The sequence below is a fragment of the Pipra filicauda genome, unplaced genomic scaffold (assembly GCF_003945595.2).
Source record: "Pipra filicauda isolate LSUMZ 115617 unplaced genomic scaffold, ASM394559v2 scaffold274_size1021923_pilon, whole genome shotgun sequence".
Classification (NCBI taxonomy): domain Eukaryota; kingdom Metazoa; phylum Chordata; class Aves; order Passeriformes; family Pipridae; genus Pipra; species Pipra filicauda.
The window spans coordinates 942,305-969,864 of NW_024104392.1; the positions used below are offsets into that span (position 1 = coordinate 942,305).

At 37.6% G+C, this 27,560-nt stretch overlaps 1 protein-coding gene across 2 annotated transcripts in view; it reads right to left on the bottom strand.

Annotated features, from left to right (window-relative positions):
- The window catches only part of LOC113996437 (connector enhancer of kinase suppressor of ras 2-like), a 90,469-nt gene that overhangs the window by 38,503 nt on the left and 24,406 nt on the right, over positions 1–27,560 (bottom strand). For both annotated transcript variants that reach the window (XM_039382586.1, XM_039382585.1), the window contains exons 7-12: positions 26,630–26,698; positions 17,380–17,526; positions 13,129–13,262; positions 12,338–12,543; positions 9,553–9,639; positions 8,097–8,350 (exon numbers count right to left, since the gene is read on the bottom strand). In XM_039382586.1, the coding sequence (XP_039238520.1) occupies positions 8,097–8,350; positions 9,553–9,639; positions 12,338–12,543; positions 13,129–13,262; positions 17,380–17,526; positions 26,630–26,698 (897 nt within the window). The remainder of the gene's footprint in view (positions 1–8,096; positions 8,351–9,552; positions 9,640–12,337; positions 12,544–13,128; positions 13,263–17,379; positions 17,527–26,629; positions 26,699–27,560) is intronic.

A 27,560-nucleotide genomic window follows, 5' to 3' on the forward strand; every position in this document is an offset into this window, starting at 1 on the left:
GTCAAGTAATCCCAAAAATAACCAATAAGTTTGTAGGGGACTGATGATCCCACAGTGATATTAAAATACCTCAGGAGTCGAGTTCATGCCCTGCTTGCACCCAGTAAGACTAAGGGCAGAAAGACATTTCCATGTAGATCCACATAACTACTTTCCTTCTTTAAGCATTCCTGATATTCAAAGCTTTCCTCAGATCCAAAGGAGAACTGGGAACATGCTTTTACCTTCCACAATAATCGGGATACTACAAATTTTACAACTAACTTCATTTCCTCCTGTTGCCACATTAAATACCAGCCTTTTACTTGTCCTGCTGGTTGCCTCAGCTAAAATATTGCAGCCAGTGTGAGTATCAAAGATGGCACCACGTAAATAAGAGACCTTACCTGATGAAAAATAATGAAATAGTGCTCTTAGAGTTAAAAGCAGGGAGTTCTCTGACACACCTTGTTGAAATCAGGCAGAGTAGAAACTCCCCATTGAGGGAGAGGGTACACAAAACTCTAACAGGCTTTCCCAAGGGCCATAAATACCTCAATTCTCCCTAGAGGACACTGAAACCCAGCTTAGAGAACTTATAAAAATGAAATACCATCTACAAATATTCTCATTTTCTCGAAGCAGACTGTGAGAGGTAACGGCACACACCTAAAGCAAAATATCTGTTTGAAGAGCTGTTATTTTGGTGCTGCCAATGCACTGCTAAATACCAGTGAACCAGTCTGATCATCCCTGGAATTACTGTGGACAGCCCAGGAAAAGATTGTGTGGCCAACCAAGCAAAAGCACTTTGACAGCAGCACTCCCCATCCTGCTGTTATAAAAATAGAACTTATTCCTACCAGAAGGCTCAAAGCTTCTCTTATCCCTCTGACTTCTAGAATTTCTAATTTTAGCAACTAAAAGTGGGATTACTGATTCAGACAGGGTTGCCCATTCCATCCCTTCATTTTCTTTTTCAAAACTGCTCCCAAAATAAAAGCAAATGGTTCTGCATCAGGGTTTATTCACCTTCTCTCCCAGATGGGACTCATCCCACACTCCCTTCTCTGATAAAGCTCAAACCAAATGTGTTACACATTTTCACTGCTACTGCAGAACTGACTTATCTCCTTCCAAATAAATGCACAAAGAACACCCACATCACAGGTGATCACCTTGGATCGTGGTTCCCAGATTCCTTTTGATCAGATATATTCCAGCAGCTGTGAACTTTCACGAGGGTGATGTGAACCTGCATATATTAGGCTGAAAAAAAGCCATGCTAGAGTGAAATGTGCTCCTGTTAATAAAGCACATCTTTCTAGAGGTCAGTCTTTCAACACCACTAATTTTCTGCATTACCGAGCACTAATTTTCAAAGATATTGAATAATATAATGTAATCAACTAAAGCATGGTTTGTAGTAGGGAAGTGTAAAATGGTTCTATAACATGGGAAAAAGAAAAATATGAGTTAAGCATTGAGCTACTCATAGATTATGTAAATTTTAACTGTTTATTAGTTCACTATAATTTAGAAAAGAGGAAAGAAGAGCATCTACACAAACACAGAGAGGGAGAAAATAGTTGATATGAGTACTTGAAAGGCAGAAAACCTATTTATGACCTTTTAAGTTTTTATCAATACTTAATTTATTAAGAGAAAAATCTCTGTTCCTGACCAGTGCATTACTAACATACAGATTATTACCAGTATGGACACCGAAGTTTACTACAGACCTTTATCACATACTTATGACCTTTTATTTGACTGATTTTTTTCCCCCAAAGAGGCTGCCATGGGAGTACAATCTAGTTACTACCAACCTTTAAAAAGGATTTCTGAGGGTATTTATGGAAACACCCCACATTGACATTTCTATAAATGTCTACATACAGATATAATTAACTTCCTTGTGTAATTGTAATTACATGCAGATACAATACTGACAATGACTTCCACGTGGGAGACTCCTACCTGCAGTTTCAGCAACCTTATACGTAATTTTTGAGCAGTTTGTGATACTCGAGAACAAACTGTCTTATTCCTGTTCCCAAACTAAAACTTCATCTTTCTAAAAGGCCACTTTTAGAAGGCAGACATGTGGGAGGCTCAGGAGGCACAAGTCTTGTCGTGCTGTCAGAGACTATAAAGCACAAATTCTGTGAAATTCAGGTCACTGGCACCTCTCAGCCTTCTTTAGTCAGCTCCACATTTAGGGGGCTCTAGGGATTCCCAGGGATCTGCTTCTGCCTTGCACGAGTAGAAATGAAAGGACAAAAAGCCTGTTATGGTCTCACAGACAGATCTGAGGGTCCTCTCCCAGAGGAAATCCTGAAACTTCTATAAATAACTTATAACAAAAAAAAAACGCTTCCCTTGAATCAGAATTTCTTCTTCTTCTAAGAAACAGAGAAATCACACAAACCACAGAAAACAAAAGACCCCCGATTTGCAGAGATAATGTGGAAAAAGTCATTGTTTACTAGAGGAAGACATTAGAATAGTTGTTAATGAGATTAGAACTGTTTGATAATGTGTGCCACTAATCTCAATTGTCAAATGCAATCTAATCATTCCATCTGGATATGTCATTTATTCAGATGCATAAAAGATTCTTTATTCTAGACACTGTTCTTCCATTCTTCTGTACTCAGATACTGGATTATTATTAATAAAAGTAAAAAAAGTAAAAAATGTTTCATCTTCTGCTTCCTTAACTCATGCATTCAATATCCTAAACATTTCTTTACATGATGTCTGCTCAAAAGTGGCTTTGTTGTCAGGAGCTTTACTTATCTCTCCACCTCAGTGAGCTGATGCTTCAGCCACTGAATATACTTTCAAAGTTATTATGCTCAGCTAAAAATAAAAGTGGCCTTTGAGGGTTTCATTCGTCTCCGTCTTGCTGAGGGGAGAGATAATAGAGACAGGAAATCATCTAATGTAATCTGCATCTATGTACGGTTCAGAGGGACTCAAATTCAGGCTGAAGAAACAAAAAGGGCAGGTGAGAAAATTAACTGGAGGCAGAGGAAAATGATCCACTCGGAATCTGTAATTACGTGGTAATTCTGAACGTTGTGGCAGCACGGTGGGTAAGAGAGGAGGCAGCAAAAGGGGAGGGAAGTGGAAGAGCGGAGTTTGCTGTGGTTGAAAGGATGTAGTGAAGCTCCAGAAGTTACACAGACCAGGGAAAACCCTCCCCTTCCTTCTCTCACTTTCCTTTTCTGCCGTGCAATGCTTTGGTCCTACAAACTCCCACCTCCCGCTGGGGAAGGGAGGGAGCCTGAGAGGGGAAGGGGGAAAGGAAGGGGACCACGGCCTGAGCCAGGGACTGCAGGGAAAACTCAGAGGAGAGTCCCCAGAGAGTTCCAACTGGCTCCCTGCACACTCATCCTTTCAGCAGCAGCAGCAGGAGATATTTGGGTGATAATGGAGATATTTGTATTTGGTGCATCTTCTGGATGACAAATATTGCAATTACCACAGCAGTAATATCACTTGTAGCCAATGTTTACCAACAAATGCAGAATTGTATCAATCTGAGTGGCTGTTAAGTTTAGCTTTAGGCTACATATCCCACAAACCACTTCTTTTTTTTTTTTTTTTTTTTTTTTTTTTTTTTTTTTTTTTTTTTTTTTTTTTTTTTTTTTTTTTTTTTTTTTGAATCCTGGTGATATAATATAAACAAGCCATAAATTCATTTGCTACAATAATACAAGACAGTGAAATTTAGTTCTGTTGTGACTTCTGGAGTCAAGAACTCAAGAATATTTTACAAATGGCAATTTACACATGAAGGTACAGTAGGTTAATAAATGCTTTGTTTGCTGACCTTCATTAGTAGTTTGTAGTAGTTTGTTTGGAGGCTGCAGAATATCATAATTTAAGTATGCTCTAATACAGCAAAATTACTTATGAAAACATTGCATATGTTTGGATAAAGACAGCTCATATTTGCTTTGCTGTAAAGTGTCCTAATATAACTAACAATTTAGAGAATTCTAAGCCAGCAAGGGAACCTAAACATTTCCATTTGGGAAATGTCCCATAAAATACCTTTTTCCTTTTGAACCATTTATAGATTAATGAGGAGTGCAGTTTAGAGAATCATGTCTGAACAGGACTGTAAGGAAATATATTACTGGATGATGCTCCTCACAGCCTAAGAGAGATACTTGTCAGCTCAGGCTTTCCTGTGACTGTTCTGGTACAGTACAAATGTGAAATAATAGCATTTCACAATCAATACAGCTGTAGTTTGCAGCTACAGAAGCCAGAAATACTTCCATTAGTTTCTCTGAGCAGCCAGAATCCAGACAATCATCCTCAGTGATTCCCCTGCGGAAATGCAAGGCAGGGAAAGAAGGTTTTCCATGTTACAGGTACTTAAACAGAAAACCAAGGTAAAATTTATTCAGCAATTCAAAAAGGAAATAAAACTCTGAAGAAGGTAATTCTCATCCCTGACACCACAGTTTTGTTTCCTCCTGGAAAAGCAGGAAGGAATAAATAAAACATGAGCACTTTTCCTGCAAAATTGGCAATAAAAGACTCCTCCTTCAGTCAGAGGAGCTGAATACATGATTCTCCCAGACTATCTGAATTAATATACTTATCACACTAGCACTCAGACTGCCTATCTCCCAAAAAAGCATCTGGAACATCTGGCACATCCCAGCATGCCCACACTGCAGGAAAACCAGCTCTGCATTGGTTTTGCACACGTTTTAGTTCTCAGCATGTGCCATTAAACTTTATATCATTTGTCAAAGCTGCTTCTGCAGCTCCAGGAGCAGTTAAAGAGCATTTCCATCACCCCGTGCTAAAGGGATGCATTTCCAGCTTCCTGTCAGCACCAAGAAGGAAATAAAAAGCAAGTTAAGCCAGTGCTGTGTAACAATGACTAACCCTAAACTACTATAATGTTTCAAATTACCTTTACAATAAAAAGTGACTACTGGCACAGCACTCTGGATGACTACCCTAAAGCAGCCATTATTTCTCTTTTACTATGTAGGGAACAGTGAAATGAAAGAATTGATCTTAAAATTCCTTAATAATTAAGTCTTTCTACGCAGTGAATTCTAACTCACAATAAAATAAAATAAAATTAAGAGATTCCAATCCATACTCCAGTTTCTTAATATATGATACTACAAAGCAAAGTATGCAATTACTTTGTAGATAACAGGCCCAGAACATTTATTGCCAAGTAAAACCAGATGAGAGGTCATTATCTTTTCAGAAAATTTAATGTAGGAACCAGCAAATTGAACTTCAGAGCTTCAGAAACTCGTGCAAATCTAAGGCAAAACCACAAATTTGAACACCAAGTGGATTTCCAGCTTGGATCTGGAATAAGAAATTGAATAGTCTTTTTAGATGGAAGCTGGTTCCCACAGTGCAAAATGGAACCAAGCAGCAGAAAGCGCACAATTTTTTATATTTTTTTAAAAACCATAAAGATTTTTTCAAGACTTTCTGTGTTTTGTTTCATGGGGAGCAATGAAAAATGAAAAATTCCTCACGTACATCTGGTCTAATGTGCAGAAGTCGTACGTGGTGAGTTAATTTTCTTCAGAATGAGCTCTGGTAATAAAAAATAAAAAAAAAGTTCAGATTTTAACTCTACTCTTGTAGGCCCAGAGTTTGTTCCAATAGTGCACTTCAACAAAGCTATAGTGGATATACTTTTGTGATCTTCACAGGTACCTCACTATTTAGGCTGAACCTGGTGAGCTCTGTCACCCCAGAAGTGAAGCATTAGTAAACACAGAAAGTCCTGTTCTAAGAAACACTCTATTAATTATTAATTATTTATAACAGCCTTGCTAATTGTAATTGACTCTTGCTCAGGTTCTGGGACATGCATCACAGAGCTGCATATCAATTCAATTAGAGTTAGAAATACATCCTGAAAGGGGGCAGTGTTTCTTGACAGGAATATTTTACTGCAACGTGGCTTCATGCATCAGTTTGTATCCTGGGCATACTGCCAATATTGCATTACCTAAATATCCATTTTATATAGGAACTCTGCATCCTCACAGCAACTTATGAAATCAGGCTAATTGTTTAATTTTAGGTTCCAAATCAACATTCCTTGCAAAGCATTAATCTAGTGGTGAATCTCTGCAATTACCAATTTTGCAAAACTTCTTACGTCTGGTAATTTAAACTACTGTTAAATAAGTGCCTTTTTTTTTTGTTGTTGTTACATATTTGTGTAAGTGCTTAGAAAATGAAGCCATGTCTAAGTGATGCTCACTTTCTCCTGCCATCAAGCCATCTTTGTTTGCTGACAAGACATGTTGATCTACACCCAGAAGTTGTTCTGGGCATCTGTTAAGTGGAGAGGAATTCATGGAAATGTGATTCTAACAGTTTTGCAATTTTGACTTCCATTAAAAAACCCAGAACAAATGCAAAAAAAAAAACAAACAAACCAACAAAAACCCCTAAACCAGTTTTGCCAAGTTTTCTAATACAAATGTAGCAAAAGGTGTTTTAAGGTGATTTGGTTGGGTAATGTTTAGAGGTATCTTGTTTTGATTAACCTTAGTCTTGTTGTAAAATGGATTCTTGACAGAATAAAATCTCCTTATCCAAATAAGCAAACATATTAAAGTGCTTATGAAAATCCTGACAGCACCTTTAGAAATTAAGGAAGTGAGCTGACCTACTTAAAACCTAAATTTCTACCTAAGGACACAACATCTCTGATACTTTTCCTTTTTGATACCAAGCTGCCGTGAAATGTTCTGTGATATTTCCCATTTTCACTCTGGGTAGCTCTCTTTCAGGATAGATATGCCAGTTTTTTTGCTTTGCTTTTCAGAATTCTTTCAATGTTGCAAGTGGAAAGACGTTAATGTGGATGATTCTGCGCTGGCAAGAGCCCAAAAAATCTGTGTCAGCAACTCTCGTGTGTTTGTTGACTCAGTTCCTCTTGAGCATTTAAAAGGCAGTTGACGAAGTGCCTGAGATATTCTGATTCCTGTGATTATCTCCTGAAGGGCTGCAAGGGTCTGTTCTAATGTTGTTGGAAAATTTATGGTGATAAAGGAATTAATACCACTCTGTCAGTGCATGTATAATCATTTTCCATGTGCCCTCCTCCACAGTTACTGCCCATTATAGCAGATTTTATGGGACAGGAACTGCACTGATGTGTAGGGTGCACCAACCACCACATGTAAAGTTGTCTCTTCCCATAACAACACCTGTTTTCCAGTTTCCTGCACTTCCTTCACACTTTTTAGAGTTGACATATTATTTCATCGGGGTATTTTTTTAATATTTATTATGCTATCAGATAATATCATACTTCTAATTTATCATGGCTATTTCAACTAGTTGCATGATGGTGTGGAAATCATGCAAGAAAATACAACTTCAATTCTGAAATCTGGGGTGTAATTAGTATCTTACCCCACAAGACCCATTTCCCTTTCTTCAGAAGTTAGGGGAATCAACAGATAATCCAGAGTCTTCCAAAAATTGACTAAAGCCAGCTGATACATCTGCCAAGTTATGAAATACTGTTGGGTTTTGTTGCAGACTTGTCTAATAATTTTCTCATTTATCCTAGTAAATAAACTACTGCTTTTCTCTCTGGGTTTGAAATCCTTTGCTTTGACTTTGTGGTACTGATAATCTCTGCAAGAGATTTAAATCTCCGCGATTTAAATAAATAAATTTAAATAAACAGTAACTCCATTAAGCTCATCTGTTTTTATAAGACATAGTAATCGAAGTGGAAATATAAAGCTTCTAAACTAATCTATAATAAATTATTATCAGAGGCTCAGTACAGGATCGTTATGAACCTTCAGAGATAATAGAGTCAAATTAAACTGAATCAGCGAGACTGAGTAATTAAGAGCACTATTTTATTAAAGCATCTGATAACAAATGATCCTTGCCTTGTATTTTTCTGTTTTGTCTTGGCTCTTCTTAAGAGAAAGTCACGACACTGGCACTGAGCAACTTCCTTGGACTATAAAGTACAGCATTAAAAGACAAAGTAGAATGCCCAGCTGTATCAATCCTAAAAATGGAGTGTTTTCCACGAAGTTTATGGAGCAGAGGTTTGTTGAGGCACTTACATGATAAAGTGGGACCGTGTTGTTCTCTGCCAGGGAGAAGTTGAGGACGTCCTGCTGGGCAGGCTCCAGCCTCACGTTCATGGTGGAGGTGAGCACGGAGGGACTGATGGGGTAGCTGGGGTTGCCTGGGGGTTTGCCCTTTTTCCTTGACCTGCGCCCTGTGTCCCTTTTGTTGTCCTTCTGTGTCAAAGGCTCCTCTTGGATCACCAGGATCTTGTCGTCGCTCAGGTACCGCAGCAGGGAATTCTCAGAGTCAGTTGTCGGAGGGGAGAAAAACAGAGAAAAGGAAGATTAGGAAGAGGAAACAAAAAAAGAAGCCTTTTGGTTGGCCAAGGACCATCACCTGGTGCTTTTAAACTTGGAAAGAACCACGTGAACGTCAAGGGAATTTAGGGAGGACTGCCCTGGACTGGGTCCCACGTGTACTGACACCATCCCCTGCCATCTGAGGGGACAGGGAGTGCACACAGACAGGATTCCTTAACTGTGTCGTGCAGGGAGCATCTCTGGCACCATTCCAGAGACCAGGAATGTCATGTCAGGGAACTTGACAAACTGGAATAATGGTCTTAGGGAGATGTGCAGTGTACTTGGGCACAGTTTCAAAATGGGACCCGGCCAGGCAGGAAGCCTGAGGAAAGGAATCTGTAACAGTGAAATAGAAACTAAATGTAAATCAACGGATTTGGAATAAATCAGAAAAGGCTTGTGCCTTAAATGAAATTTATTTCCTCTTGGAATGGAAGATTACTGAAAAAGTAGTTTAAAATCCTGTCTCGATTTTCAAGAATATCATTGTTTTTATCACATTTAAAGGAGTCAAGTTGAACTCTCAGCTACCAGACTGGGCCTTAAAGATTCCGAAAAAATAGTATTTAAGAATCTTTAGCAGTTGGCATCACAATAAATGTTTGTATATTTGATGAATATTCATTTGATTTACCTAATTGTTTTCTATCAGAGGAAATAAAGGGAAAAAGGAACTTTGCTATCACCATGGTTCTTGCAAAGTTGATAATTCCCACTGGAATCAGTAGAATTTTATATGACTAGAACTGCTGGTCTGAACACTGACAGTACAATTGCTGATTCTTGTTCCAAATTTCCATTCACACTAATCAAAATGTGTCTTCAAAAGATGCTATATCTGTAACATCACTTACTGTTTTCTAGAACTGTGAAGACTTAAAACTGATTACAATCAACATATCTGCTTCCTTAGAGTCTTCTAAGTCTTTTTTCCTTGATGTTTGTCATTCTTTATATTAGAATTAAATTCCTCTTACTAATATAAACTTTTTAATTTTCAGAAATGGAAACACAAAGGCACAAATACTAAACAGGCTCTTCATATTCTCAGGGGCACTCAGAAAAACAGATTTGGTTCCTCTGATGCTCTTTATGTTAAAAAAGAAAAATAATGTCAGAGAACAGCAGAGAAAATAAAAATACTCACCTCTGCTCCCCCTCTTGTACATGTTCTGTTCTTTGGACTCTCCTATCCAGCTGTACTCAGTGGGCATTGAAACAGGCCTTAAATCTCCTGGAAACAAGTCAAGAAAAACGATATAATTTTTAAAGACTAGAAAGAGAAGGCTGTAGAGCCAGTAATGCCAGTAAATTCCAAGCATGGCATGACCCTCCAGAGCAATCCATTCTTGGAGCTGCAGCATCCAGGGTCAGTTAAACCTCACGTGTGCTGGGTTCTCCTCTTCGTCACTCTGACCTGAGGGGAAGGACTTTGGTGAAATTAGTTGTGAATGTAAACAGATTGCAAATTTATTTTGAATAACTTAATAATTTCTTTTATTGCTCGCTCATTAAACAGAGGGTTTTTTTTTTTTTTTGGAATAAAGAGAGAAGCAGTTTTTAAGTGGACTAATATCCTTTAGGAAAACTAGAAAGGCTGTTAATGTAGATAAAACATCACAGATCTATCAGTGAAACAGAAAAACATGACCCGGAAAATCACATGGTGAGTAATGAGGGGATCTCATTTCGAGGAACATTAATTTCAACTGGCTTAAAAAGAAAACATGGAGCATAGTTTGGTAACAACAACCACAACAAAGAAGATTCAGCCATTAGGGTTTTAATTAATAGGATTTTAGGGCACTACAGCTGTAAGATCCTAATGGGACTTTGTCATTCCCTAGTGGAGTATCAGGAGAGCACTGATGGCAGCAAATCAGGAGCACCCCAAAACTGCCCAGAAAGCATCAGCATCACAGAGGAACACCCTCCAGATCGTGGGTTAAATTCCTTCTGACTTGTGAAGCCAGGGAAATTGAGTCTGTTATTTTAACACTCAAGCAAAATTTTTTAAATGAGTTTTTAACCGTTTTGTTTCTTGGATAATTATAGAATTTAAATGTGAACAACGTTTTCATTCTCATTATCAGTTTCACCAGGTTTATTACAGTGTCAGGGTATTTCTTGTGGATTATTTGTATGCTGATATAGTTTTTGAGTCACCATTCTTCCAAAATACAGCTTTTTAGTTACTAAAATATTAGGGGGATTTAAGAACAGGTATATATGACAATTATTCCTCTGGATAAACATGATTTTCTGAAAATTGAAGGGGTAACATGTAGACTACTGAGACTTTCCCATATTATACTTTGGTTCATATTTTAAAATCAAATTCCTTCTGGATTTTCAAAGTTCTAGAAAATCAGAGCTGTCCATCACAAACAAAAGCAAACTCTTGTGTATTCCTGGGATCAGGCAGAGCGCCCAACATTTGAAGTCATCATGCAGCAAGAATTCATGAAAGTGAGCCAAATACCTCCATCTGGCTCCAATTTTAATCACAGTTAAGGTTTATCTTTATCTTCCATTCTAATTTTATTATAAAATAATGTCACTTAACAGGGAGATAAAGTCTGAATAGTACTAGCTTTAAGATGGAATCCTACTCTCCAGTGCCACAGCATCAAGTAAATGCCTGAAGTCACTAAAATATCCTGTATATAACAAGGAGTTATTACAATTTCCCAATTCTGAAAAGGTTCTGTATATATACACATTACCAAGCCCATTTTACAATTGATATTCTGCCATTTTTTACCAGAAATCCAGCAAAATACAAAACCAGGAAATGCCTTTGGGATTTGCTTCATTGAACTGCAGCACCAGTTTATTACCTGTGTTCTTCACAGGCAAATCTCCCTTTACTACTCTGAACCTGTGAGAGGTTTTCCCTTTCCTAGATTTCAAAAACAAAAATTTAGGAACTTTTATTTTTAAGAAAATGAGAGAAAGGAAAAAACCCCTTTGTCTCAGAGTAGGCTTCCTATATATATATATATACATATATATATATGTAAAAAAAGATAACAGCTGCCTATAGGGAATTCTATGATGATTGCTTTCTCTGAGGTTCAGAAATAATGACATTTTCAAAATCAGATATAATTACAGTTTTTAAAAGACATCTCTTATCTGAACCCTTCAAGCTTTATGAAAATATCTTACTGCCTTGAAAATAAAGCCACTGAAAATACATGGAGAATAAATACACTGCTGTATTCCAGTAGTATTTTTCTCAAACTTACCAAACACGAAATCAGTTTAAACAGATAAGCAAAACCAAAATTTGTCAATTCACTCCTAAGAGTAGCTTTTATATAGATCCATATACTCGTACACAAACACATATTGATATACCTGTACACTGAATATGGATTTACACATACTTGACATTTCAATATAAACCAGAGTTAATGATTGTTTTAATAGTTTTTTATATATTCAAGCAGTCCCCATTCTAAGATTTTGGAAGATGGTTCCAGTACTAATAAATGCACTGCAGGAAACTCCTCCTGTATTTAATGCAGCACTGAATTTTGGAGGGCCTGACACTTAGAGACACTTTCATACCACGAGTCTTTGCAGGCCCTTCATTGAAGTTTAACAGCCCAGAACATTGCAATGAGAAGCATCTCCAAGAGCTGGGGAGGGAAAATGAGTAAATCAAGATGCTGGCTACCCAAATGATAGGAACTTAATTATCAGCCAACACTGAAGTATGTACTGCAGAATAAATGCATGAAAAACCTACTCCTGATCTTGAATGTTGGAGTGTAACTATACTGATTATTCCTTCACATAAGCTTTTGTCTGGTATTCAGAGCCAACGGGCCTGACAAAGAAGGACAAATTTGGGGGCGTTGCAGCATTAACAGCACAATTTGTGAATTCAGCCAGTCAAAGAGGGGTCAGGAAATGCAGCTCACCATGGGTGGGGGTTTTCTCCCTTCTCCTCACTCCTGCAGCTCTGCTTCTCTCATATTCAGAGCCCCCGGGGTGGCCTTCCCCTTCCAGCAAGGTGTAGTATTTCCCACTTTCGTGCTCCAGAAAATAGTTTGGAGACTCAGAGCCTTTCATCCCAGACTTTCCAAATTTGCTGATGTCATCACAAGACATTATTCCAACTTCATCCCTAAAAAGAGCAAACCAGAAGATGACGGAGAAATTAGCCATTTTAGGATAAAGTGCACACATACAACTGTTTCTCCCAAACACTGCAAATAAAACATCCCATAACTGAAATGCTCTATGTGAGAACTTTCATAGAAGTGACATAATTCAACAAATGTGTATGAATTAAATAATCATTAAGTTCCATTTTAACTGTAAGATAAACATACGTATTCAGGAATTTTCTAGTATCTGAAAGGGAACATAAGGAATTGTTATAAGTTGAGCAGACAAGAGTTTCTTTTGCAGAAATGCTCGAGAATGAAACACAAGTGGACACAAGAAAGTAAATAAAACTGATTAAAGACTTCTATAAATACTTTGTTTAGGACTAAAACTGGGTTCTGCTCGACTTGTATCTAACTAAGTGAAAATTAAGTCACTCAAAACAATGATATGATGCTTAATGTATTTATAGCCCTTTAATTTTACTAAATATTTAGTTTGATTGTGGGGCTGTTTGGTTTGTTTTGCTTTTATTAGTTGAATAAAACAAAAATGTAACATTTTATTTTTCAAACCCCGAAATGAATCAGGCCATAAATACCTGGGGCCATAAAGTCCTGACATAGGAGAGAGGATGAAAACATCCTGGAGTGCTGAGTTGTCCATCTTTGAGGACATGCCCATCGTGCTCGTGGGTGTTGTAGAGCTGCTTGTTGGGCTGGTTGGAATCACAGGCTGGAAAAAAAACAAGGATAAATTAATGTTTTCTGTGCTACAAGTAACAACAGAGTCAATCTGCAGAGTTTTAGGAACCTCAACCTCTTTTTTTTCGATTAGACATTTCTTGAATTTCCAAAGTTTCCTCTAAAAAGATGTTTACTGAAATACTGTTGTACCAAAGACCTCAAGGCTAGTTATGAAAGAAACTGATAAAAGACCATTAAATCAATTTAAAAGCCATCTCATGGGAAAATCTGACACTCAATCAAAATATGATTTTTAACCAAAGCAGAAAATCAATTATATAGGGAGGAAGAACATACTCTGTTAGATGCCATTAATACAAAAATTAATTAAAGAACTCTGGAAAACTTGTACTGAATGAAATTATAATGTTGGTTTCAGTGGAAGACTTATTGTTAACAAGGAAGAACACCTTGATTTTTTAAAGGAAACAGAATTCCTCTTAATTTGGTTTCCACAGCCGTGATCATTGTACAGCAGTGATACAAATACAGGTTCTATGGAAACCAGGAAAGAAATATAAATTAACCTAAGCAACAAATGTGAGTATCATAAATACTAAAAGTAATAATAAAGTGTGAGGGTCCTTTCAGATTTTTATTTTTTAAAGTTTTACATGACATTAAACAGGATTTTTTGATTCAAATGTCCTAGGGAAGCTCAAGGCAATGGTTGACAAGGACTAGAAGGACTATAACCAAATATTCTGTGCAGGATACAAAGGTGGAAAAAAGAATATTTTTCAACCAAGGTGCAGCCTGTGTTGATATTCAAGAAACAGAAAATATTTTTATTTACAAAATTGTACTTTAATAGATACAACCACTTTTCTAGGGGTGGAAGGAAAACACAGTGACCTAAAATTTGGATGAAAGCTGCAAAGACCAGTTACAATATTTTTAACTACAAGGCTTTCAATCTTCTACAAATAAATACTGAAATTAGTTTTATGTAATACTACAACTGTCTAATCTCACCCCCAACGGTGAGATAACCAATAGATTTTTAAAAATCTAACTTTATCACATAATTTCCAAAATCTGAAATGAGCTACTTAAACAAAACTTATTCTGAAGCCACTTAGAAAGTTGCAGAGCATGACATGTATTTTCTAACACGTCAGAAGAATTATAAAACTGTCCCTATTGACATAAGCTTTTCTACTCTATCTGCCAGATGCTGTGTCTCAAACTAAATTATAAACAGTGTAATGTTCTGGATCAAGTAGTTGTGACAGGAAGGATTATTCCAATTGGAAACTTTCTGCAAATAAAAAGAAAAAAAATCCAAGAAATGTTGTATTTTATTGGAATGCAGTTGCTGGTGTGCTCACTCAAAAAAACAGAGAACAATTTGTTGTTGCAGATGAAAGAACCATTTTTTCTTAAGTGGGAAGATAATCACAGAGGTTAAAAATTCAAATAGTCTTCTAACATCACATAATGACAACTAGAGACAAAAGGAGAAAGTGGTGTCACTGAAAGATAATGCAGCACAAAACTTTGGCAAATGTTACTGCCCTGCTGTTGGTAATTAAGCATCAAGGGAAACTACACAGCAAAGGAATACTACAACAAGATCAAGAAATACATTTTATAAGGATTCACAGATTCTGTGTCATCAATAATTCATAAATTAACTACGTGGTGTAATTTTAAACATAATTATTGTGGAGGAAATATTAATAACATCTCCAAGTGCTTTAAGCAACAATAGAAAACATGACATCTTTAATTTAAAAATTCCTGCTGTGCATCAACCTAAGGTAGCAAATATTATTCCTGGCCTTGAATTTCAAGTTCCTAAATCCTGTTTCCTTTCTGCCTTCCCTAGTTATGTATTGTTTTTGTTTTGTTTTGTGCCAGCACTACACCAGAATGGAAACATTTCTCTGCATGTGGATACCCAGATAAATGGAGTGCACCACGAAATAACAGTGCAGAGCAGTATCTGTGGATCCATACATGTAACACACCATGAAATATAACATTATCCTTTTCTGGGAGAGTCTGACATTCGCTGAATTGTTTGCAGCTTTGATCTATTTTCACTGAGATATTTTTCTACAGATTTCTTCGCTGGTCATTGCACATGCTACTTTTGTGTCGGGATAAACCTCCTGTCTGTGCTGAGTGAATTCTGCTTATTCCCCAAAGTCTGTCAACAACCTCCGACAGCGCCTGTTCCGTGAGAGCCAATTTAATCCATTAGTGGTAGAAAACTCCAGAAAAAAAGCAAAAAAACAAAAAACCACAAACCTTCCCACCAGTTGAACAAATTAAGCTGATCTAGGGGGTCTAAAAAAATGCCAAAGTCGAGCAAAGGCGAGGGCACTCTGAGCCAACAGGAGAGGGAAGTGAGATCACTGCTTCCAGCAGCAACAAGCTGTTGTGTCAGCTGTCCAGGAAGCACAGGCTTTAGAACCATCTTGAAATTTAATCCTGCTAGTTCCAAGTCATTACTGACAATAATAACCAACACCAGATCCAGGTGAGAGCTGTAGGAAACAGGCAAACCCAAAACCTGCGTCCTGAAACGGATCCAGGTCTGAACACTCGAGCTTGTCTCCGTGGCAGGAGGAATAAAAGACCTGAAAATGCTAAAAAAGACCTAAAGTTGGCTTACAGCATCTAATTACAAAATCTACTGTTAAGAAGTAACGCTAACAATGCTCTTTTTATTTTCCAAAGTGATTTATATTTTTATTTAAATCCCTCCCCACACTACTGTCTGGTATAGAAGAAATCTATCCCAGTAGGGAGGACACTGAAAACACTCTTTGATCCTCAGGGGCTTTTGCAATCTGGGTGATCAGGAGAGGACACATCACAAAACCAGAACTGTTGGTAATTCCACACGAACAGCTTGGTGCACTTCCACTTTTCTGGCTACCACGCCAAAGGTTGGCATGCTTTGTGAACAATGCTGTGCCATCTTTACAGTACAGACTGTTCTCACACTGACAAAGCTTCCAGAACTACTTCTGCTTGGGATTTATGGCTCTTTAATATATGAATATAAAGGGAGGATCTCCATGGAAGCCCTGTGCAAATGCAATTACCACTCTGCTGCCCCTCGAGGCACCATACGACGTTCCCAAGTAGATACATCGTGATCTTGGCAGAGCAAAGGATGTCACTGCTGCAGTGTTGTGACAGAAAAACCCCCCTGGGTGTCACAGGGCCCCGTTCCTCTCCCCCAGAGGCAGGCACAGAGAGAGGAGAGGTGGCCCTAAATCCCAGTGTCAGCATTCCCGAGAATTCCTGCAAGGATTACACAAAACTCCTTAAGTGAAGCCACTGCATAGGATTTAGGCACTTTGAGGAATGAAAGATTTAGGAAGTGCCAGGCAGGGAGGAAATCTGCCTGGATAGGCTTGAGGGGTTTGGTTTTTTCATTAATTGAGAAATCATTTAGAAGCATGTTCATGTATTGTTTGAGCCAAACAAAACAGCTCCGAGAAACTTCCACAATATGTAAGTGTTACATGGCATTAATGACAGCCACGAAGAGTTACTGACTTACTGAAAAGCTTTCCTTTAACACTGACATTTTTAGTTCGGGATTTCACCCAGTTTCTCCTACATATTGTTGATGCTGTAGGAAAAACCAGCTATGATGTTCACAATTATCTTTTTTTTTTGGTACCTACAGGTTTTCAAGGAGCACACAGGAAATACCAGAGGTTCTATTAGCACTGCTACCAAAATCTCAGCTTGTTGATGGGTGTGGAACAGAAGCAGAATTCTCCTGAAATTTAATAGATCTGACACACTTGATTATAAAACAAGTAGTTTTGACAGATTAAAATAATGGAAACAGGTTGGCACTGCTGCCTCTGCCAGAGCAGCTGCTGAACCTTGTTCCTCAGAACATCATCTGTAAATATTCTTTCCTTCTACGAATTCCTGTGGCTCCCAATGCCACCAAAACATGGAGAAAACAACCTTAATGACACACACGGGGTTGTCACACAGACTTATCTCAGCACCCTGTTTCAAAGGAATTTGGGACAGGCTCTTGTTCCTTTCACTGGAAGGAAAAATTCCAGTGTTTTCTCAGGAATAAAGGATTTACCACGACACCAGAGTTCCGACAGCTGCCTTACCTGCAGTGCAAGAGGCTTCCACCTGACATTCTTCAGAAGGGCAGGAGCAGAGACCAGGGTGTTCTGAGGACGTTTTTTCAAGGTTAAAATCACTCCATTTGGGTCTTCCCACAGTGCATTTACCAGGTTCTTTAGCTGCCAGCCAACCTAAGGAAAAATTCCATAACTGAATTTTGAAAACTTTCTGTTTAACCTGAAATGTGAAGAAAATATGTTAACCAAAAAGGCCTGTCACAGCCTGTCTTTGCAAACATTAGCAGTTTTTATAAACTCTGTCTGATTCCTCCTGTTGGACTGAAATGATGCTGCTGAAGCTGGGTTTTTATAATATTTTAGTTCTGTTTCTCAGCAAAATAAGGCAGAAGTGAACACTGTTTCCCTTTTGATGATTTGTGAGATCACTGAGCATTTTAAATCATAAGATGAGGATTAGAAGTCATGTTACAACAACATATGTAACATGTATGTAACAGCTGTAAGACCCTAAATGGAGATAAATAGTCATTTATAGATTTATCTATACAGCCCCTGGACACAGCTGAGTCACCAACTTACTATTAAATGCAAACAGAACCATAAAAAAGGACATCACTGGTACTGAAAGGGAAAAAACCTACTTAGAGACATTTCCTTATCTTCTTGATTACTCAAATATTAATTTACCATGAATTATTTACACATGAAAACAGAAAAAATATTTTTAGGGTTTTCCTTTTTTCCCCCCTCCTTTTTCTGTCCCAGACATGGCAGATTTTTACAGTGGTAATAAATGGCCACAGTAAAGAACCTGCCATAAATATTATGGCCATCACAAGTCCTGGTGTTGAGCAGGAATGGGAATGCAGTGTCCACACAGCAGTTTTCCAGACACAACCTTCCTGAGGCCAATTACAGCTGCCTTAAAGTGAAGATTTCAGAACAAAAATCTTTGGAAATCCAAGAGCAGGAACTGTACAAATTCATGCCAGTCAGTGCTGTTGTATCTGCTGTGCTTTTTGGCTGTGTTTGACCTCTCAGAGTTCACTAAAACCTCTTTTTTCTTTTTTTTTGCTAAAATTAACGAGTCAGTCATAAATTTATTCTCCTGACTAAAATATGTATTCCCACTGCTATTAAAACCCGAGAAAATAAAATATTTAGATACTCAGAAACAGAGTAGTCTACATATATCTCCATGTTATATATATATAGATATAGCTATATGTAGGTATAGTTCATAATTATGTAGGTATAGTTTATAATTACTTCCTCTTAATGGAAGATAATGTCTGATTACACATAAAGGTGGAGGGAAAATAATACAGACAACCCCGAAGGGATTTTAATTAAAATCCTCTTGTAAGGGCTGAAGAGAAGTTGGGACACAGACTGCAGGGTTCTGACCTGGCCAGAGCCAGGATCCCAACTGGGAACATCCACCCTGGGGAGAACTGCAAGATCTGTCACCATTCTAAGAAGGATTTTAACAGCTTTTAAAAGTTCTTTTCTATTTTTAATGCTGCTGTTCTATTGAAAACTTTCTAAAAATGCACTGGCCACAGGAAACCAGAAAGCAGCAGTAATTATAGACAGGTAAGAGCCAAACAAATCAAGGCTGTCAGCTTGGATCCCAAACACTCCTCCGGTCTGTGCTGTGTTTGTAACAGGACAGAGGCCCTCTCTATTTTTTTTCCTTTTACTCAATTCTAGAAATGAAAAGGAACTCCTTTTGATTTTTATAGATTGCTGTAATTTTCAGATTGCTGAAATCTTTAGAGTTCCATGAGCTCCTTTTAGAAAAGAGTGATAAATAATTAAGTTAACGATGAATTATTCCAATGAGAACCTTAATGACAAAACCATTAAATCCCAAGATCTATTAGAGAAGAGTCTGCACTCATTACTACTGGGTGATGATAAAATGCTCTTAGGAATTTGGACATGTTATTATAAATTGTATTACTAAAAATACCTTTGGAAAAAAAGAAGCCATTACAGTGGATTAAAAATCTCAGTCGAAAACCAGTCCTTGAGACAGATTTTGACATTTGCTCTTGAAGAATCAGTCTTTAAAGCAATTACCAACTTCCAGCTATGGTGAGATGGATTCACTAAAAGGGTATTTTACTCCTTTAAGATTTTTGGCACAAACATTCAGTCAATCAGATGCTACAACATGAGTTAAAATATTTCAACAATGAAAGTTAAATTAAAATTTGACTAATGGAAAAAAGGCTAATATGATACTTTCTTTTTTATTTTCCTGCCTAAACGAAATTGGATGCTAATTTAGATGCTAAATATGGAATAAACCCAGAAGAATGTCAAAGAACTCATTGAAAATTGTCAGACAGGCAGAAGTTTGAAATTTTGCTGGTTTACTCTTAGGATTGCTCTAATAATTCATTTTAATTTGTTTGCACATCCTGTGGAAAGAAGGGCTCTAGGGAAAAAAACACAACCCTGTGTACTTTTATCTATATTAAAGAATTTGTTAGTTTTCTCATAGAAATAAAGTGGAACTTCAAAAATGATAGTTCCAAAAATATGAATCCCTCCAACAGTAAATTTCTTTACCAGAAAAGTCCAAAATGCTGTGGTAATTTTGTAGAACTAAACCTGATAATTTTCTATACCTACACCTGATAATTTTGTGTTCCTAAACCCGATAATTTTGTAGCTGGGACTGCATAACTATTATGTTCAGAAAAACATAACTCACTTTCATTAACCAACAGTAAAAGAATGTTTTCTAGTTCTCCAATATCTTCTTTAGATTCTCTCTATAATGACTTTGTTCCTTCTCATTCAGAAGATCTGGATTTGCAGGGATGGGATTTGGGATGCATCTTACCAGCAATAGGGATATCAGCATTTTTATGAATCCAAACTCTGTTCATGCTGGGCAAGCACCTTTTTTCCTTTTTAGAAATAAGGTCTACCTGGCCAGCGATGACTCACTGAGGATTTGTATGAAAAACAAACTAATGCCAAAGATTCCTGATGTTACAGACACACAAAAAAAAAGCCTGAAGAAAACGCAGGCTGGTGCATTTGGGGGTGACTGCAGAGGCATGAAGTGCATGATACACTTATCTACTAAAAGGAACTGAAAAAGCAGCTGAACTGGTGAACGTGGTGATGTTTATCACAGGATTCCAGGGCTCTAAACCACCCCAGCACTTACTCACCTCCACATCAATTCCAAAATACGTTGTACATATTAGGGCACAAATTTAGAAGGGAAATTTAGCTCAGGTAGTGGAACCAGGGGTGCAGAGTGGATAGAGGACATCTGTTCCTTCCTCTGCTTGCCCTCAGAATCCTGGGGACAGGGCAGGGATGTGGTTCCTCTGTTCCTTCAGTGCCTTATCAAAGCCTATGAGGACTCTGAAGAATGCAAAGGTTCACTCAGAGCACTCCCAGGGGGAAGGCAGGTTACACCTTCATTTGTTTGGGAGACTTGTGCCTGTTCTGTTCACTGTATTACCTGCCAGCTTTAATCTTACCTGGGGTGGAGAGAGACAGAGGGATTTAAACTAACAGGAATTTAAAAGCTCCCTCGTTAGGCATTTGGTTTGGAAATCAATTGTGCAGAATATTTCCTAAATATTTAGCTCGTATGGTATTGCACAGCACCTGAAAACAAGGAATTCTGCTCTGACTGCAGTAACCCCTTCCATGAACCAGGACAGATGTTTCCCCTCAAGACCCTTCAAACACATAAGCAAAGCCATCTGGATGTTTACTCAAACCTCCAAAATTTGACCTCTTTTCTTGTTTGCATTAAAAAAACCCTCAAAACAGCAACTTGTGTAAACTCAACTTTTTTGTCAAGGAAGCAGACTATCATCCTTTCTTATTTTAAGTCTGTAATTCACTTTGTATCTTTAGGGAATTAATCAAGGGAACTGGTTTGATTAACATGGAAATCAGAAATTATTATTAGCCAAAAATGTGCTGGAAGATCATAAGACTTTTCTGTCACTGAAGGGGAAGCTCGTCATTAACACCTGTAGCTGATTCACCCTTATTAATATTCTGTCTGTTCCCAACAATAATTGATGGTGGAAAACCAAATGTTCTCCCATTATCTTACATAGTTATTTTCATTAACTAATGGAGCAACACGGCAAGAATCCAAGCAGCAGCAAGATGTACCACTGGAAGACTTGCTTTACTAAGCCTTTTTGAAAGGCAGAATCTGGAGAATAAGTAACATGTGGCACTTTGTTTGGAAACAGAAGGACATCTTTTGGGGAAAGAAGCTGTAATTCTCATGACATCTTTTGTCCTTTTTTTTTTTTTCTGTTTGTATTTCACAACACCCAGTGTGCTGAAACACAGATGGTGTGACCTGGCACCGCATTTACAGATTTACCTCCACCTAAAATGAGCTCTCATTAGGACTCAAATTTACAATTCAACCATACACTGAGGGTATTAATTCAATAACTATCTTAACTCCAATAAATTAGTGCTGAAATTATTTCATTGTGATCAGCTCTTGACACACTTAATTTCAAGGATGTAATTTGACAATGAATGGTATAAAAGGCTGCTGGATCATGTATTTAGAATCACAGAATATTCTAGGTTGGAAGGGACATTTAAAGGTCATCCAGTCCCACCCCCTGCCGTGGGCAGGGACACCTCCCACTAGCCCAGGTTGCCCCAAGCCCTGTTCAACCTGGCCTTGGACACTTCCAGGGATGGGACAACCACAGCTTCTCTGGGCAACCTGTGCCAGGGCCTCCCCACCCTCACAGCCAAGAATTCCTTCCTTATGAATGGTCTAAATCTCCCCCTTTTCAGTATAAAGCCTTTGCATCTTGTCCCACTACAACAGGCCCTCCTAAAAAACCTGTCCCCATCTTTCTTCAAGCACTGAAAGCACAACATCCATCAGTTCAGGGAACAACCTCGTCCAGTGAGAAAATGCAACTGTTTTAGTTAAACTGTTCTCTTTAGCTATTTAAAGAAAACATAAGAAACATGTAACACAACACATTTATTACAGATATTTCTATGGCTGTTTGCTCTTGTACAATGTTTTATACCATAAAGGGCTATTTCTCTTTCTGGTCTTTATAGTCTGTGTCTGTTAAGAGAAAGTAATTCTGTCTCAGACCTCACTGGCTGGGTTATTCAAACTGAAATCCTTAAATAATTTCTCTTCCTATGAGACAGATGACACATCTGCTCTTTTACCCATTACATTTTTGTAGTGCTCATATCTAACTTAACACCTTGGAGGGCTGTAAATGACCTGCAGATCACACAGCATTTCAGACCAGATATTACTAATGTCAAGACAATGGTACCAAAACTCAGTTTCTCCTGGAAACCTGTTCCTGATTAATTCCAAGTTCATCTTTGCCATTTTCAGTCCCATCAGCTCTCTGGTGCTCAGCTGGTTTGGGATTAATTAATACATTCTGGCTCCTGGACTCCTGCCAGTTGCTCCTAAGTAACATCTACCTTTCAACAGGAATTACTAAAAGCATTATTATTGCTCTCTGTCCTATGAAATAACCTTCAAATCCCAACCCCCAGAAAAAAAAAAAAAAAGAAAAAAGAAGAAAAAAAGGTAGAGAACAGTCAGTTTTCCCTAGTTTACCAAGCACTTTTCTATACAGAAGTATAGAGGATCTTTCTAAAGAAGAAACCAATCTACAGATGGTCAGGTGGCTAAATCAACACTTGTTTGGATCTCCAATGTTTCTGTTGTCTGACAAATTACCAAAAGTGGAACACCAACACAACTAAATTTTCATAAATTTATGCTGAAAAATAATCAAATTTACTATTTCAACCAAGCAGCAGAAAATATCCCATCCAAGGAACCTGAGTTGTAATTGTGAACTTTGCAAACAAAGAAATGCCACAGTGGCATCTTCAGCACTTCTGTATAATTTTTATGAGAGAGGAAATAAAAATCCACAATGCACAGGCAGAAATAGTGCCTGTTGTTATTGCAGGGAAAAATAAAGAGTCAGGGTGGCAGCAATTTAGAATGTATAACTTATTTTTAAAGTTTCTCATGCTTTTTTTGTTAAAATCTTAGAAGCAAGAAGAACAAGCAGAAAAGCAAATAAGGAAATTGGATAATGATTAAATGATCTTAACAGCCAGTGGTGAATCGCTTGATTTAATTAATTTCTTGCTTTAAGTACTATTATTTTTTCTTTGATCTTTATAATTATATTACAGAGTGTTCCTTGGTTAGACCAGATTCCACGTAGTAAGTCTTTTATTTCTAACTCTTTCAATTGTTGCATTATATAATTTGGAAGCAGCTTCCCTTTGATACTTTCTGAACTCTTTTTAACTCTCAACTCCATTGAAAAGCTACTTGAAAAGTAAAGTAAAACTTACAAAAGTCTTGTTTTTGTTAATATTTTATTTGTTAATATAACAGGAAAAAAGAGTATAAATATAGCTACCTCCTAAGTATCTGATCTTTCTTAATAAAGAGAATGCTTTATATAAAAGGAGCATATTTCAGGAGCTATTTCAGCACCAAGTTCTGCCCTACCTAGGAATGAGCCCTTCCACTGGGCAGCTCCATAACTCTGTGTTAAAAAGGCAGGGTTTTACAGTTGGCAATTTAAAGAGGTTGCTGAGGAGGGTCATGCATTAGGATGACAAACTGGAAGTGCTCAAATTATCCAGCCTACTAAAAAAAGTGATGAGCTAATTTGATTGCATCCTGAAAATACCTAAAAGAGAAACCTGCTCTCCTGCAGTTTAATAGATAAAAATATATCAAGATCAAAGGACTGGAAGCTTGTGCCAGACAAATATAGACTACAAATAAAATGACTTTTTTTCCCCCAGCAATGAGAATAATTAACTACCGGAACAATTTATGACAGGTTGTGGGAACATCAATGAAAGTTTTAAAACTCGAATGATCATATTAAATGAGTGAATATGAATTTATCTAGAAAATACGTTGGCCTAGTTCAGTCAAAATCAGATTAAATGATGCCAATAATCAGCTATAAGATTGGAACCTATTAAAAGGGGTTCCATACTTTCTCTACTCGGGGAAGTGTTTTCACTAGTGGCAATAGAAAAATTACTCTATATAATCATCTTCAGAACAGGTTCTTTCAATACATGCTGTGTTGAATGAGATTTATATCTGATAGACTACCAAGATGCCAAAGAAACACCAGTATTATAAAAAGGTCTTTGTTAGGATAACAAAGATAAAATCTTCTCTGGAATTTCTGTAAGAACTCCAGAGATATGCAAGCTCTCTTACTCAGCTGAGCCCCCAGTCATTAATTACAATTGGCTTTCACCTCTTTTTATGAGCTGGTCTTGCTAATATTAAAATATTGATTATGTGGGAATTTAATGAGCTGCTGCCTTTGAATTATCCCAGTCCACTAATGGAAATAATGCTAATTATAAGCATAATATTGATCATCACAAGGGGATAACTTGGGTGAAGGAGGAATGCAGCTAAGTGGAGTTTGCAGCAAGGTGTCCCAGAAGTGACTTAAAGGACACACATGAAGATCTAAGGGGTATTTAAAATATTAACAATTCTAATCCATGAGGGAAAGAGGATTGGACAGACACCTCTGAAACATGCAAATACTCAGTATTAGTCTGTCTCTCCAAAGTCCCAGGGCAGACAGAATGAGGCTTTTCCAACCATGTCAAAGGAAGAATAAATTTCCAAAAGAAACACGGTGCCATTTATCTCTTCCTTAGCCTGTTATAAACTTCAGAATGAATAATTAACATATTATAGGGCTTTTAGAAAAAAGAGTATTTTATGCCACTTGACTCAGCTGTTGCTCCTGTGTCCTTATCTGGAAAGGGATTACAAGTATCCACCACTTTGAACCTGTTGCAATAACAGCCATGGAAAGAGTCACTGTCCAAAAAGTCAATTCCTGAGTAGCTGAATGTGAGGATTTCACCTATGGGAGTAAAGATTAAATCAGATCTGTCTCTTGAAGAGTGTGTTTAATGGAGAAAGTCAGTCTAATACATATTTCAACTTGTAACTATGACAACTCCTAGAACCTCTTTCATACAGATAAGAGCTGTGTGTTGCATTAACATTTAAAGTATAAATGAATAAGTTATACTTCTTTTCAAGGGAAAATATTTGCTCTCTAATCATAAGATTTTAATAGTCAGCCTTTCATATTCCCACTTCACACAAGTGACAGACAGAAAGAGATTTCTTAATTTTGCAGCAGCTCTGTCTGGAGATGGGGTTCAGCAGGACAAAGCTAAATGGCTCAGTTAGAAGTTTATTAGGAAGTTATCGTGGTCATTGTCACAATGCTGCTCGTGCCTAAGAAGTAATAAATGCCAGTGTTCCTTTCACCTGTAGCTCCAGCAGCACTGCTCCCATTCTTCTGCCACACAGAGTTATTTGTTTTAAAAGGTACAGTCTCTATGACTTCAGACAGCACAGGACAAAATTTGACTGCATTTTTTTCCAGTAATCATCAGCTTTGGAACCAACATCAGTTATAAGGAGCAGCTTGTGTCACCACAAAACAGGAAAAAAAATACAATCATTCAGCCTTGGGTGAGACTCTTAGAGAGGCAATCTGAGAGGTCTTTAGAGCTCAGTTACAAATAATTCAATCAATACAAATAATAAATTATTATTAAATTAATAAATATATTTTCCCTTACCTGCAGTGCACAATACAGCTCACAGTTGTGGAAGGAATGCAACAGTGGACATGTTTAAACGTATTGAAATATTATAGTGCAATACCTGAGGCTCAGCATACACTTCTGTATACATGTGCTTATGTGCATCTTAAAAATAAATCCTCTTGCAAGAATTCACAGACCTAAAACTGACAGATTTCTATCAACACTTTAATAATTTTTACATTTTCCCCCCAACAGATTCGAATACACGGCGGTTACAGCACTTCTGCATTATTTATCTGACTCCTGCATTAAACAGAATGCAAAATTCTGATTAAGAGGAAAAGTTAAACCAGCTGGCATATGCATAATGAGAAGCCTAAGAAATTCAAGGAAATATTCTGGGATCTCCTTATATAAAGAGTAAGATGTTGAACAGCAGCTGTGCAAAATGGAAATTTGGCTTAATCCTTCCAGCCTGGTAACAGACTCAACTCATGCCTTTAAGCACAGGTTTTAAAAGACATAAATAATAACATAGTTGGGCAAAGTTACCTTCCAAGAAGAATTATTACCTTTTCAGCAGTGGGAATAGGCAAAGCCTGCAGGACAGAATTTCCAAAATACTTACCACAGTCTGATGGTTGACCTGGATCACCTCATCACCAGCATGGATTTTCTTACACTGGTCAGCAGGAGACTAAGGACAAGGGAGAATAAGTAACTTTACGTGGAGAGTATGGAGGGGGAAGTAAAAGAATAAGAATTAAAACAATGAATGCTGAAAGCAAGAACGCTGTGCTGAAAGTCTTATTGCTATGAAATAATTGATCATATTTATGAAAACTGTATTTATAAGGAACAATGTTTTTCCTGGTCACATTCAATGAAGTAATCTAGAATTCCACTGCCATTTTTGACTGGTGGAACTATTCCATCTCGTTTACCTCAGTAGTCCCAATCTTGCTGGGGATACACTGGGCGAATCTACATTCCAGAGAAGGAAATCTTTAAAGTCAACAATCACAGGGCTGGACCAGCCGTGGTGGAACAGAAAAGTAGGTCTGTCCTTTATAGAGCAGTTTTACTGCTGGGGTGCACTGAGGGTACTCAGCAAGTGCAGAGTATTTGCACCTTCAAGCACAGCTCCAGCACTACCAGGACAGCAGATTCACCATTTGGACACAGATGGATAATGTCAGCAATAGACTTGCTCTTCAAAAGATTTGATGTACACACACACACTATACCATATACACAATTCACATAATTTTGGGATCACTGAGCTGACAAAACTCCCTTATTCTAAATATAGCTTCTTCTGATCACATTAAAGTGGATTAAAAGCCATCGAAGAGCACTCGAACATGGCCAACTGCTATTTAACAACTAATTTTTAGTTGCTTTAATGAAACCAGCTCTTAAATGTGTAGGACAAATCCGTAGGGCATTCAGGAGAGGAGCAGCCAGGGCGTGCAGGGGATCAGCAGTGACACTTGGGAGCAGAGAGCTGAGAATTCCAGGCAATTTGCTGGCACTGTGATGAGCTCACAAGAGTGTTC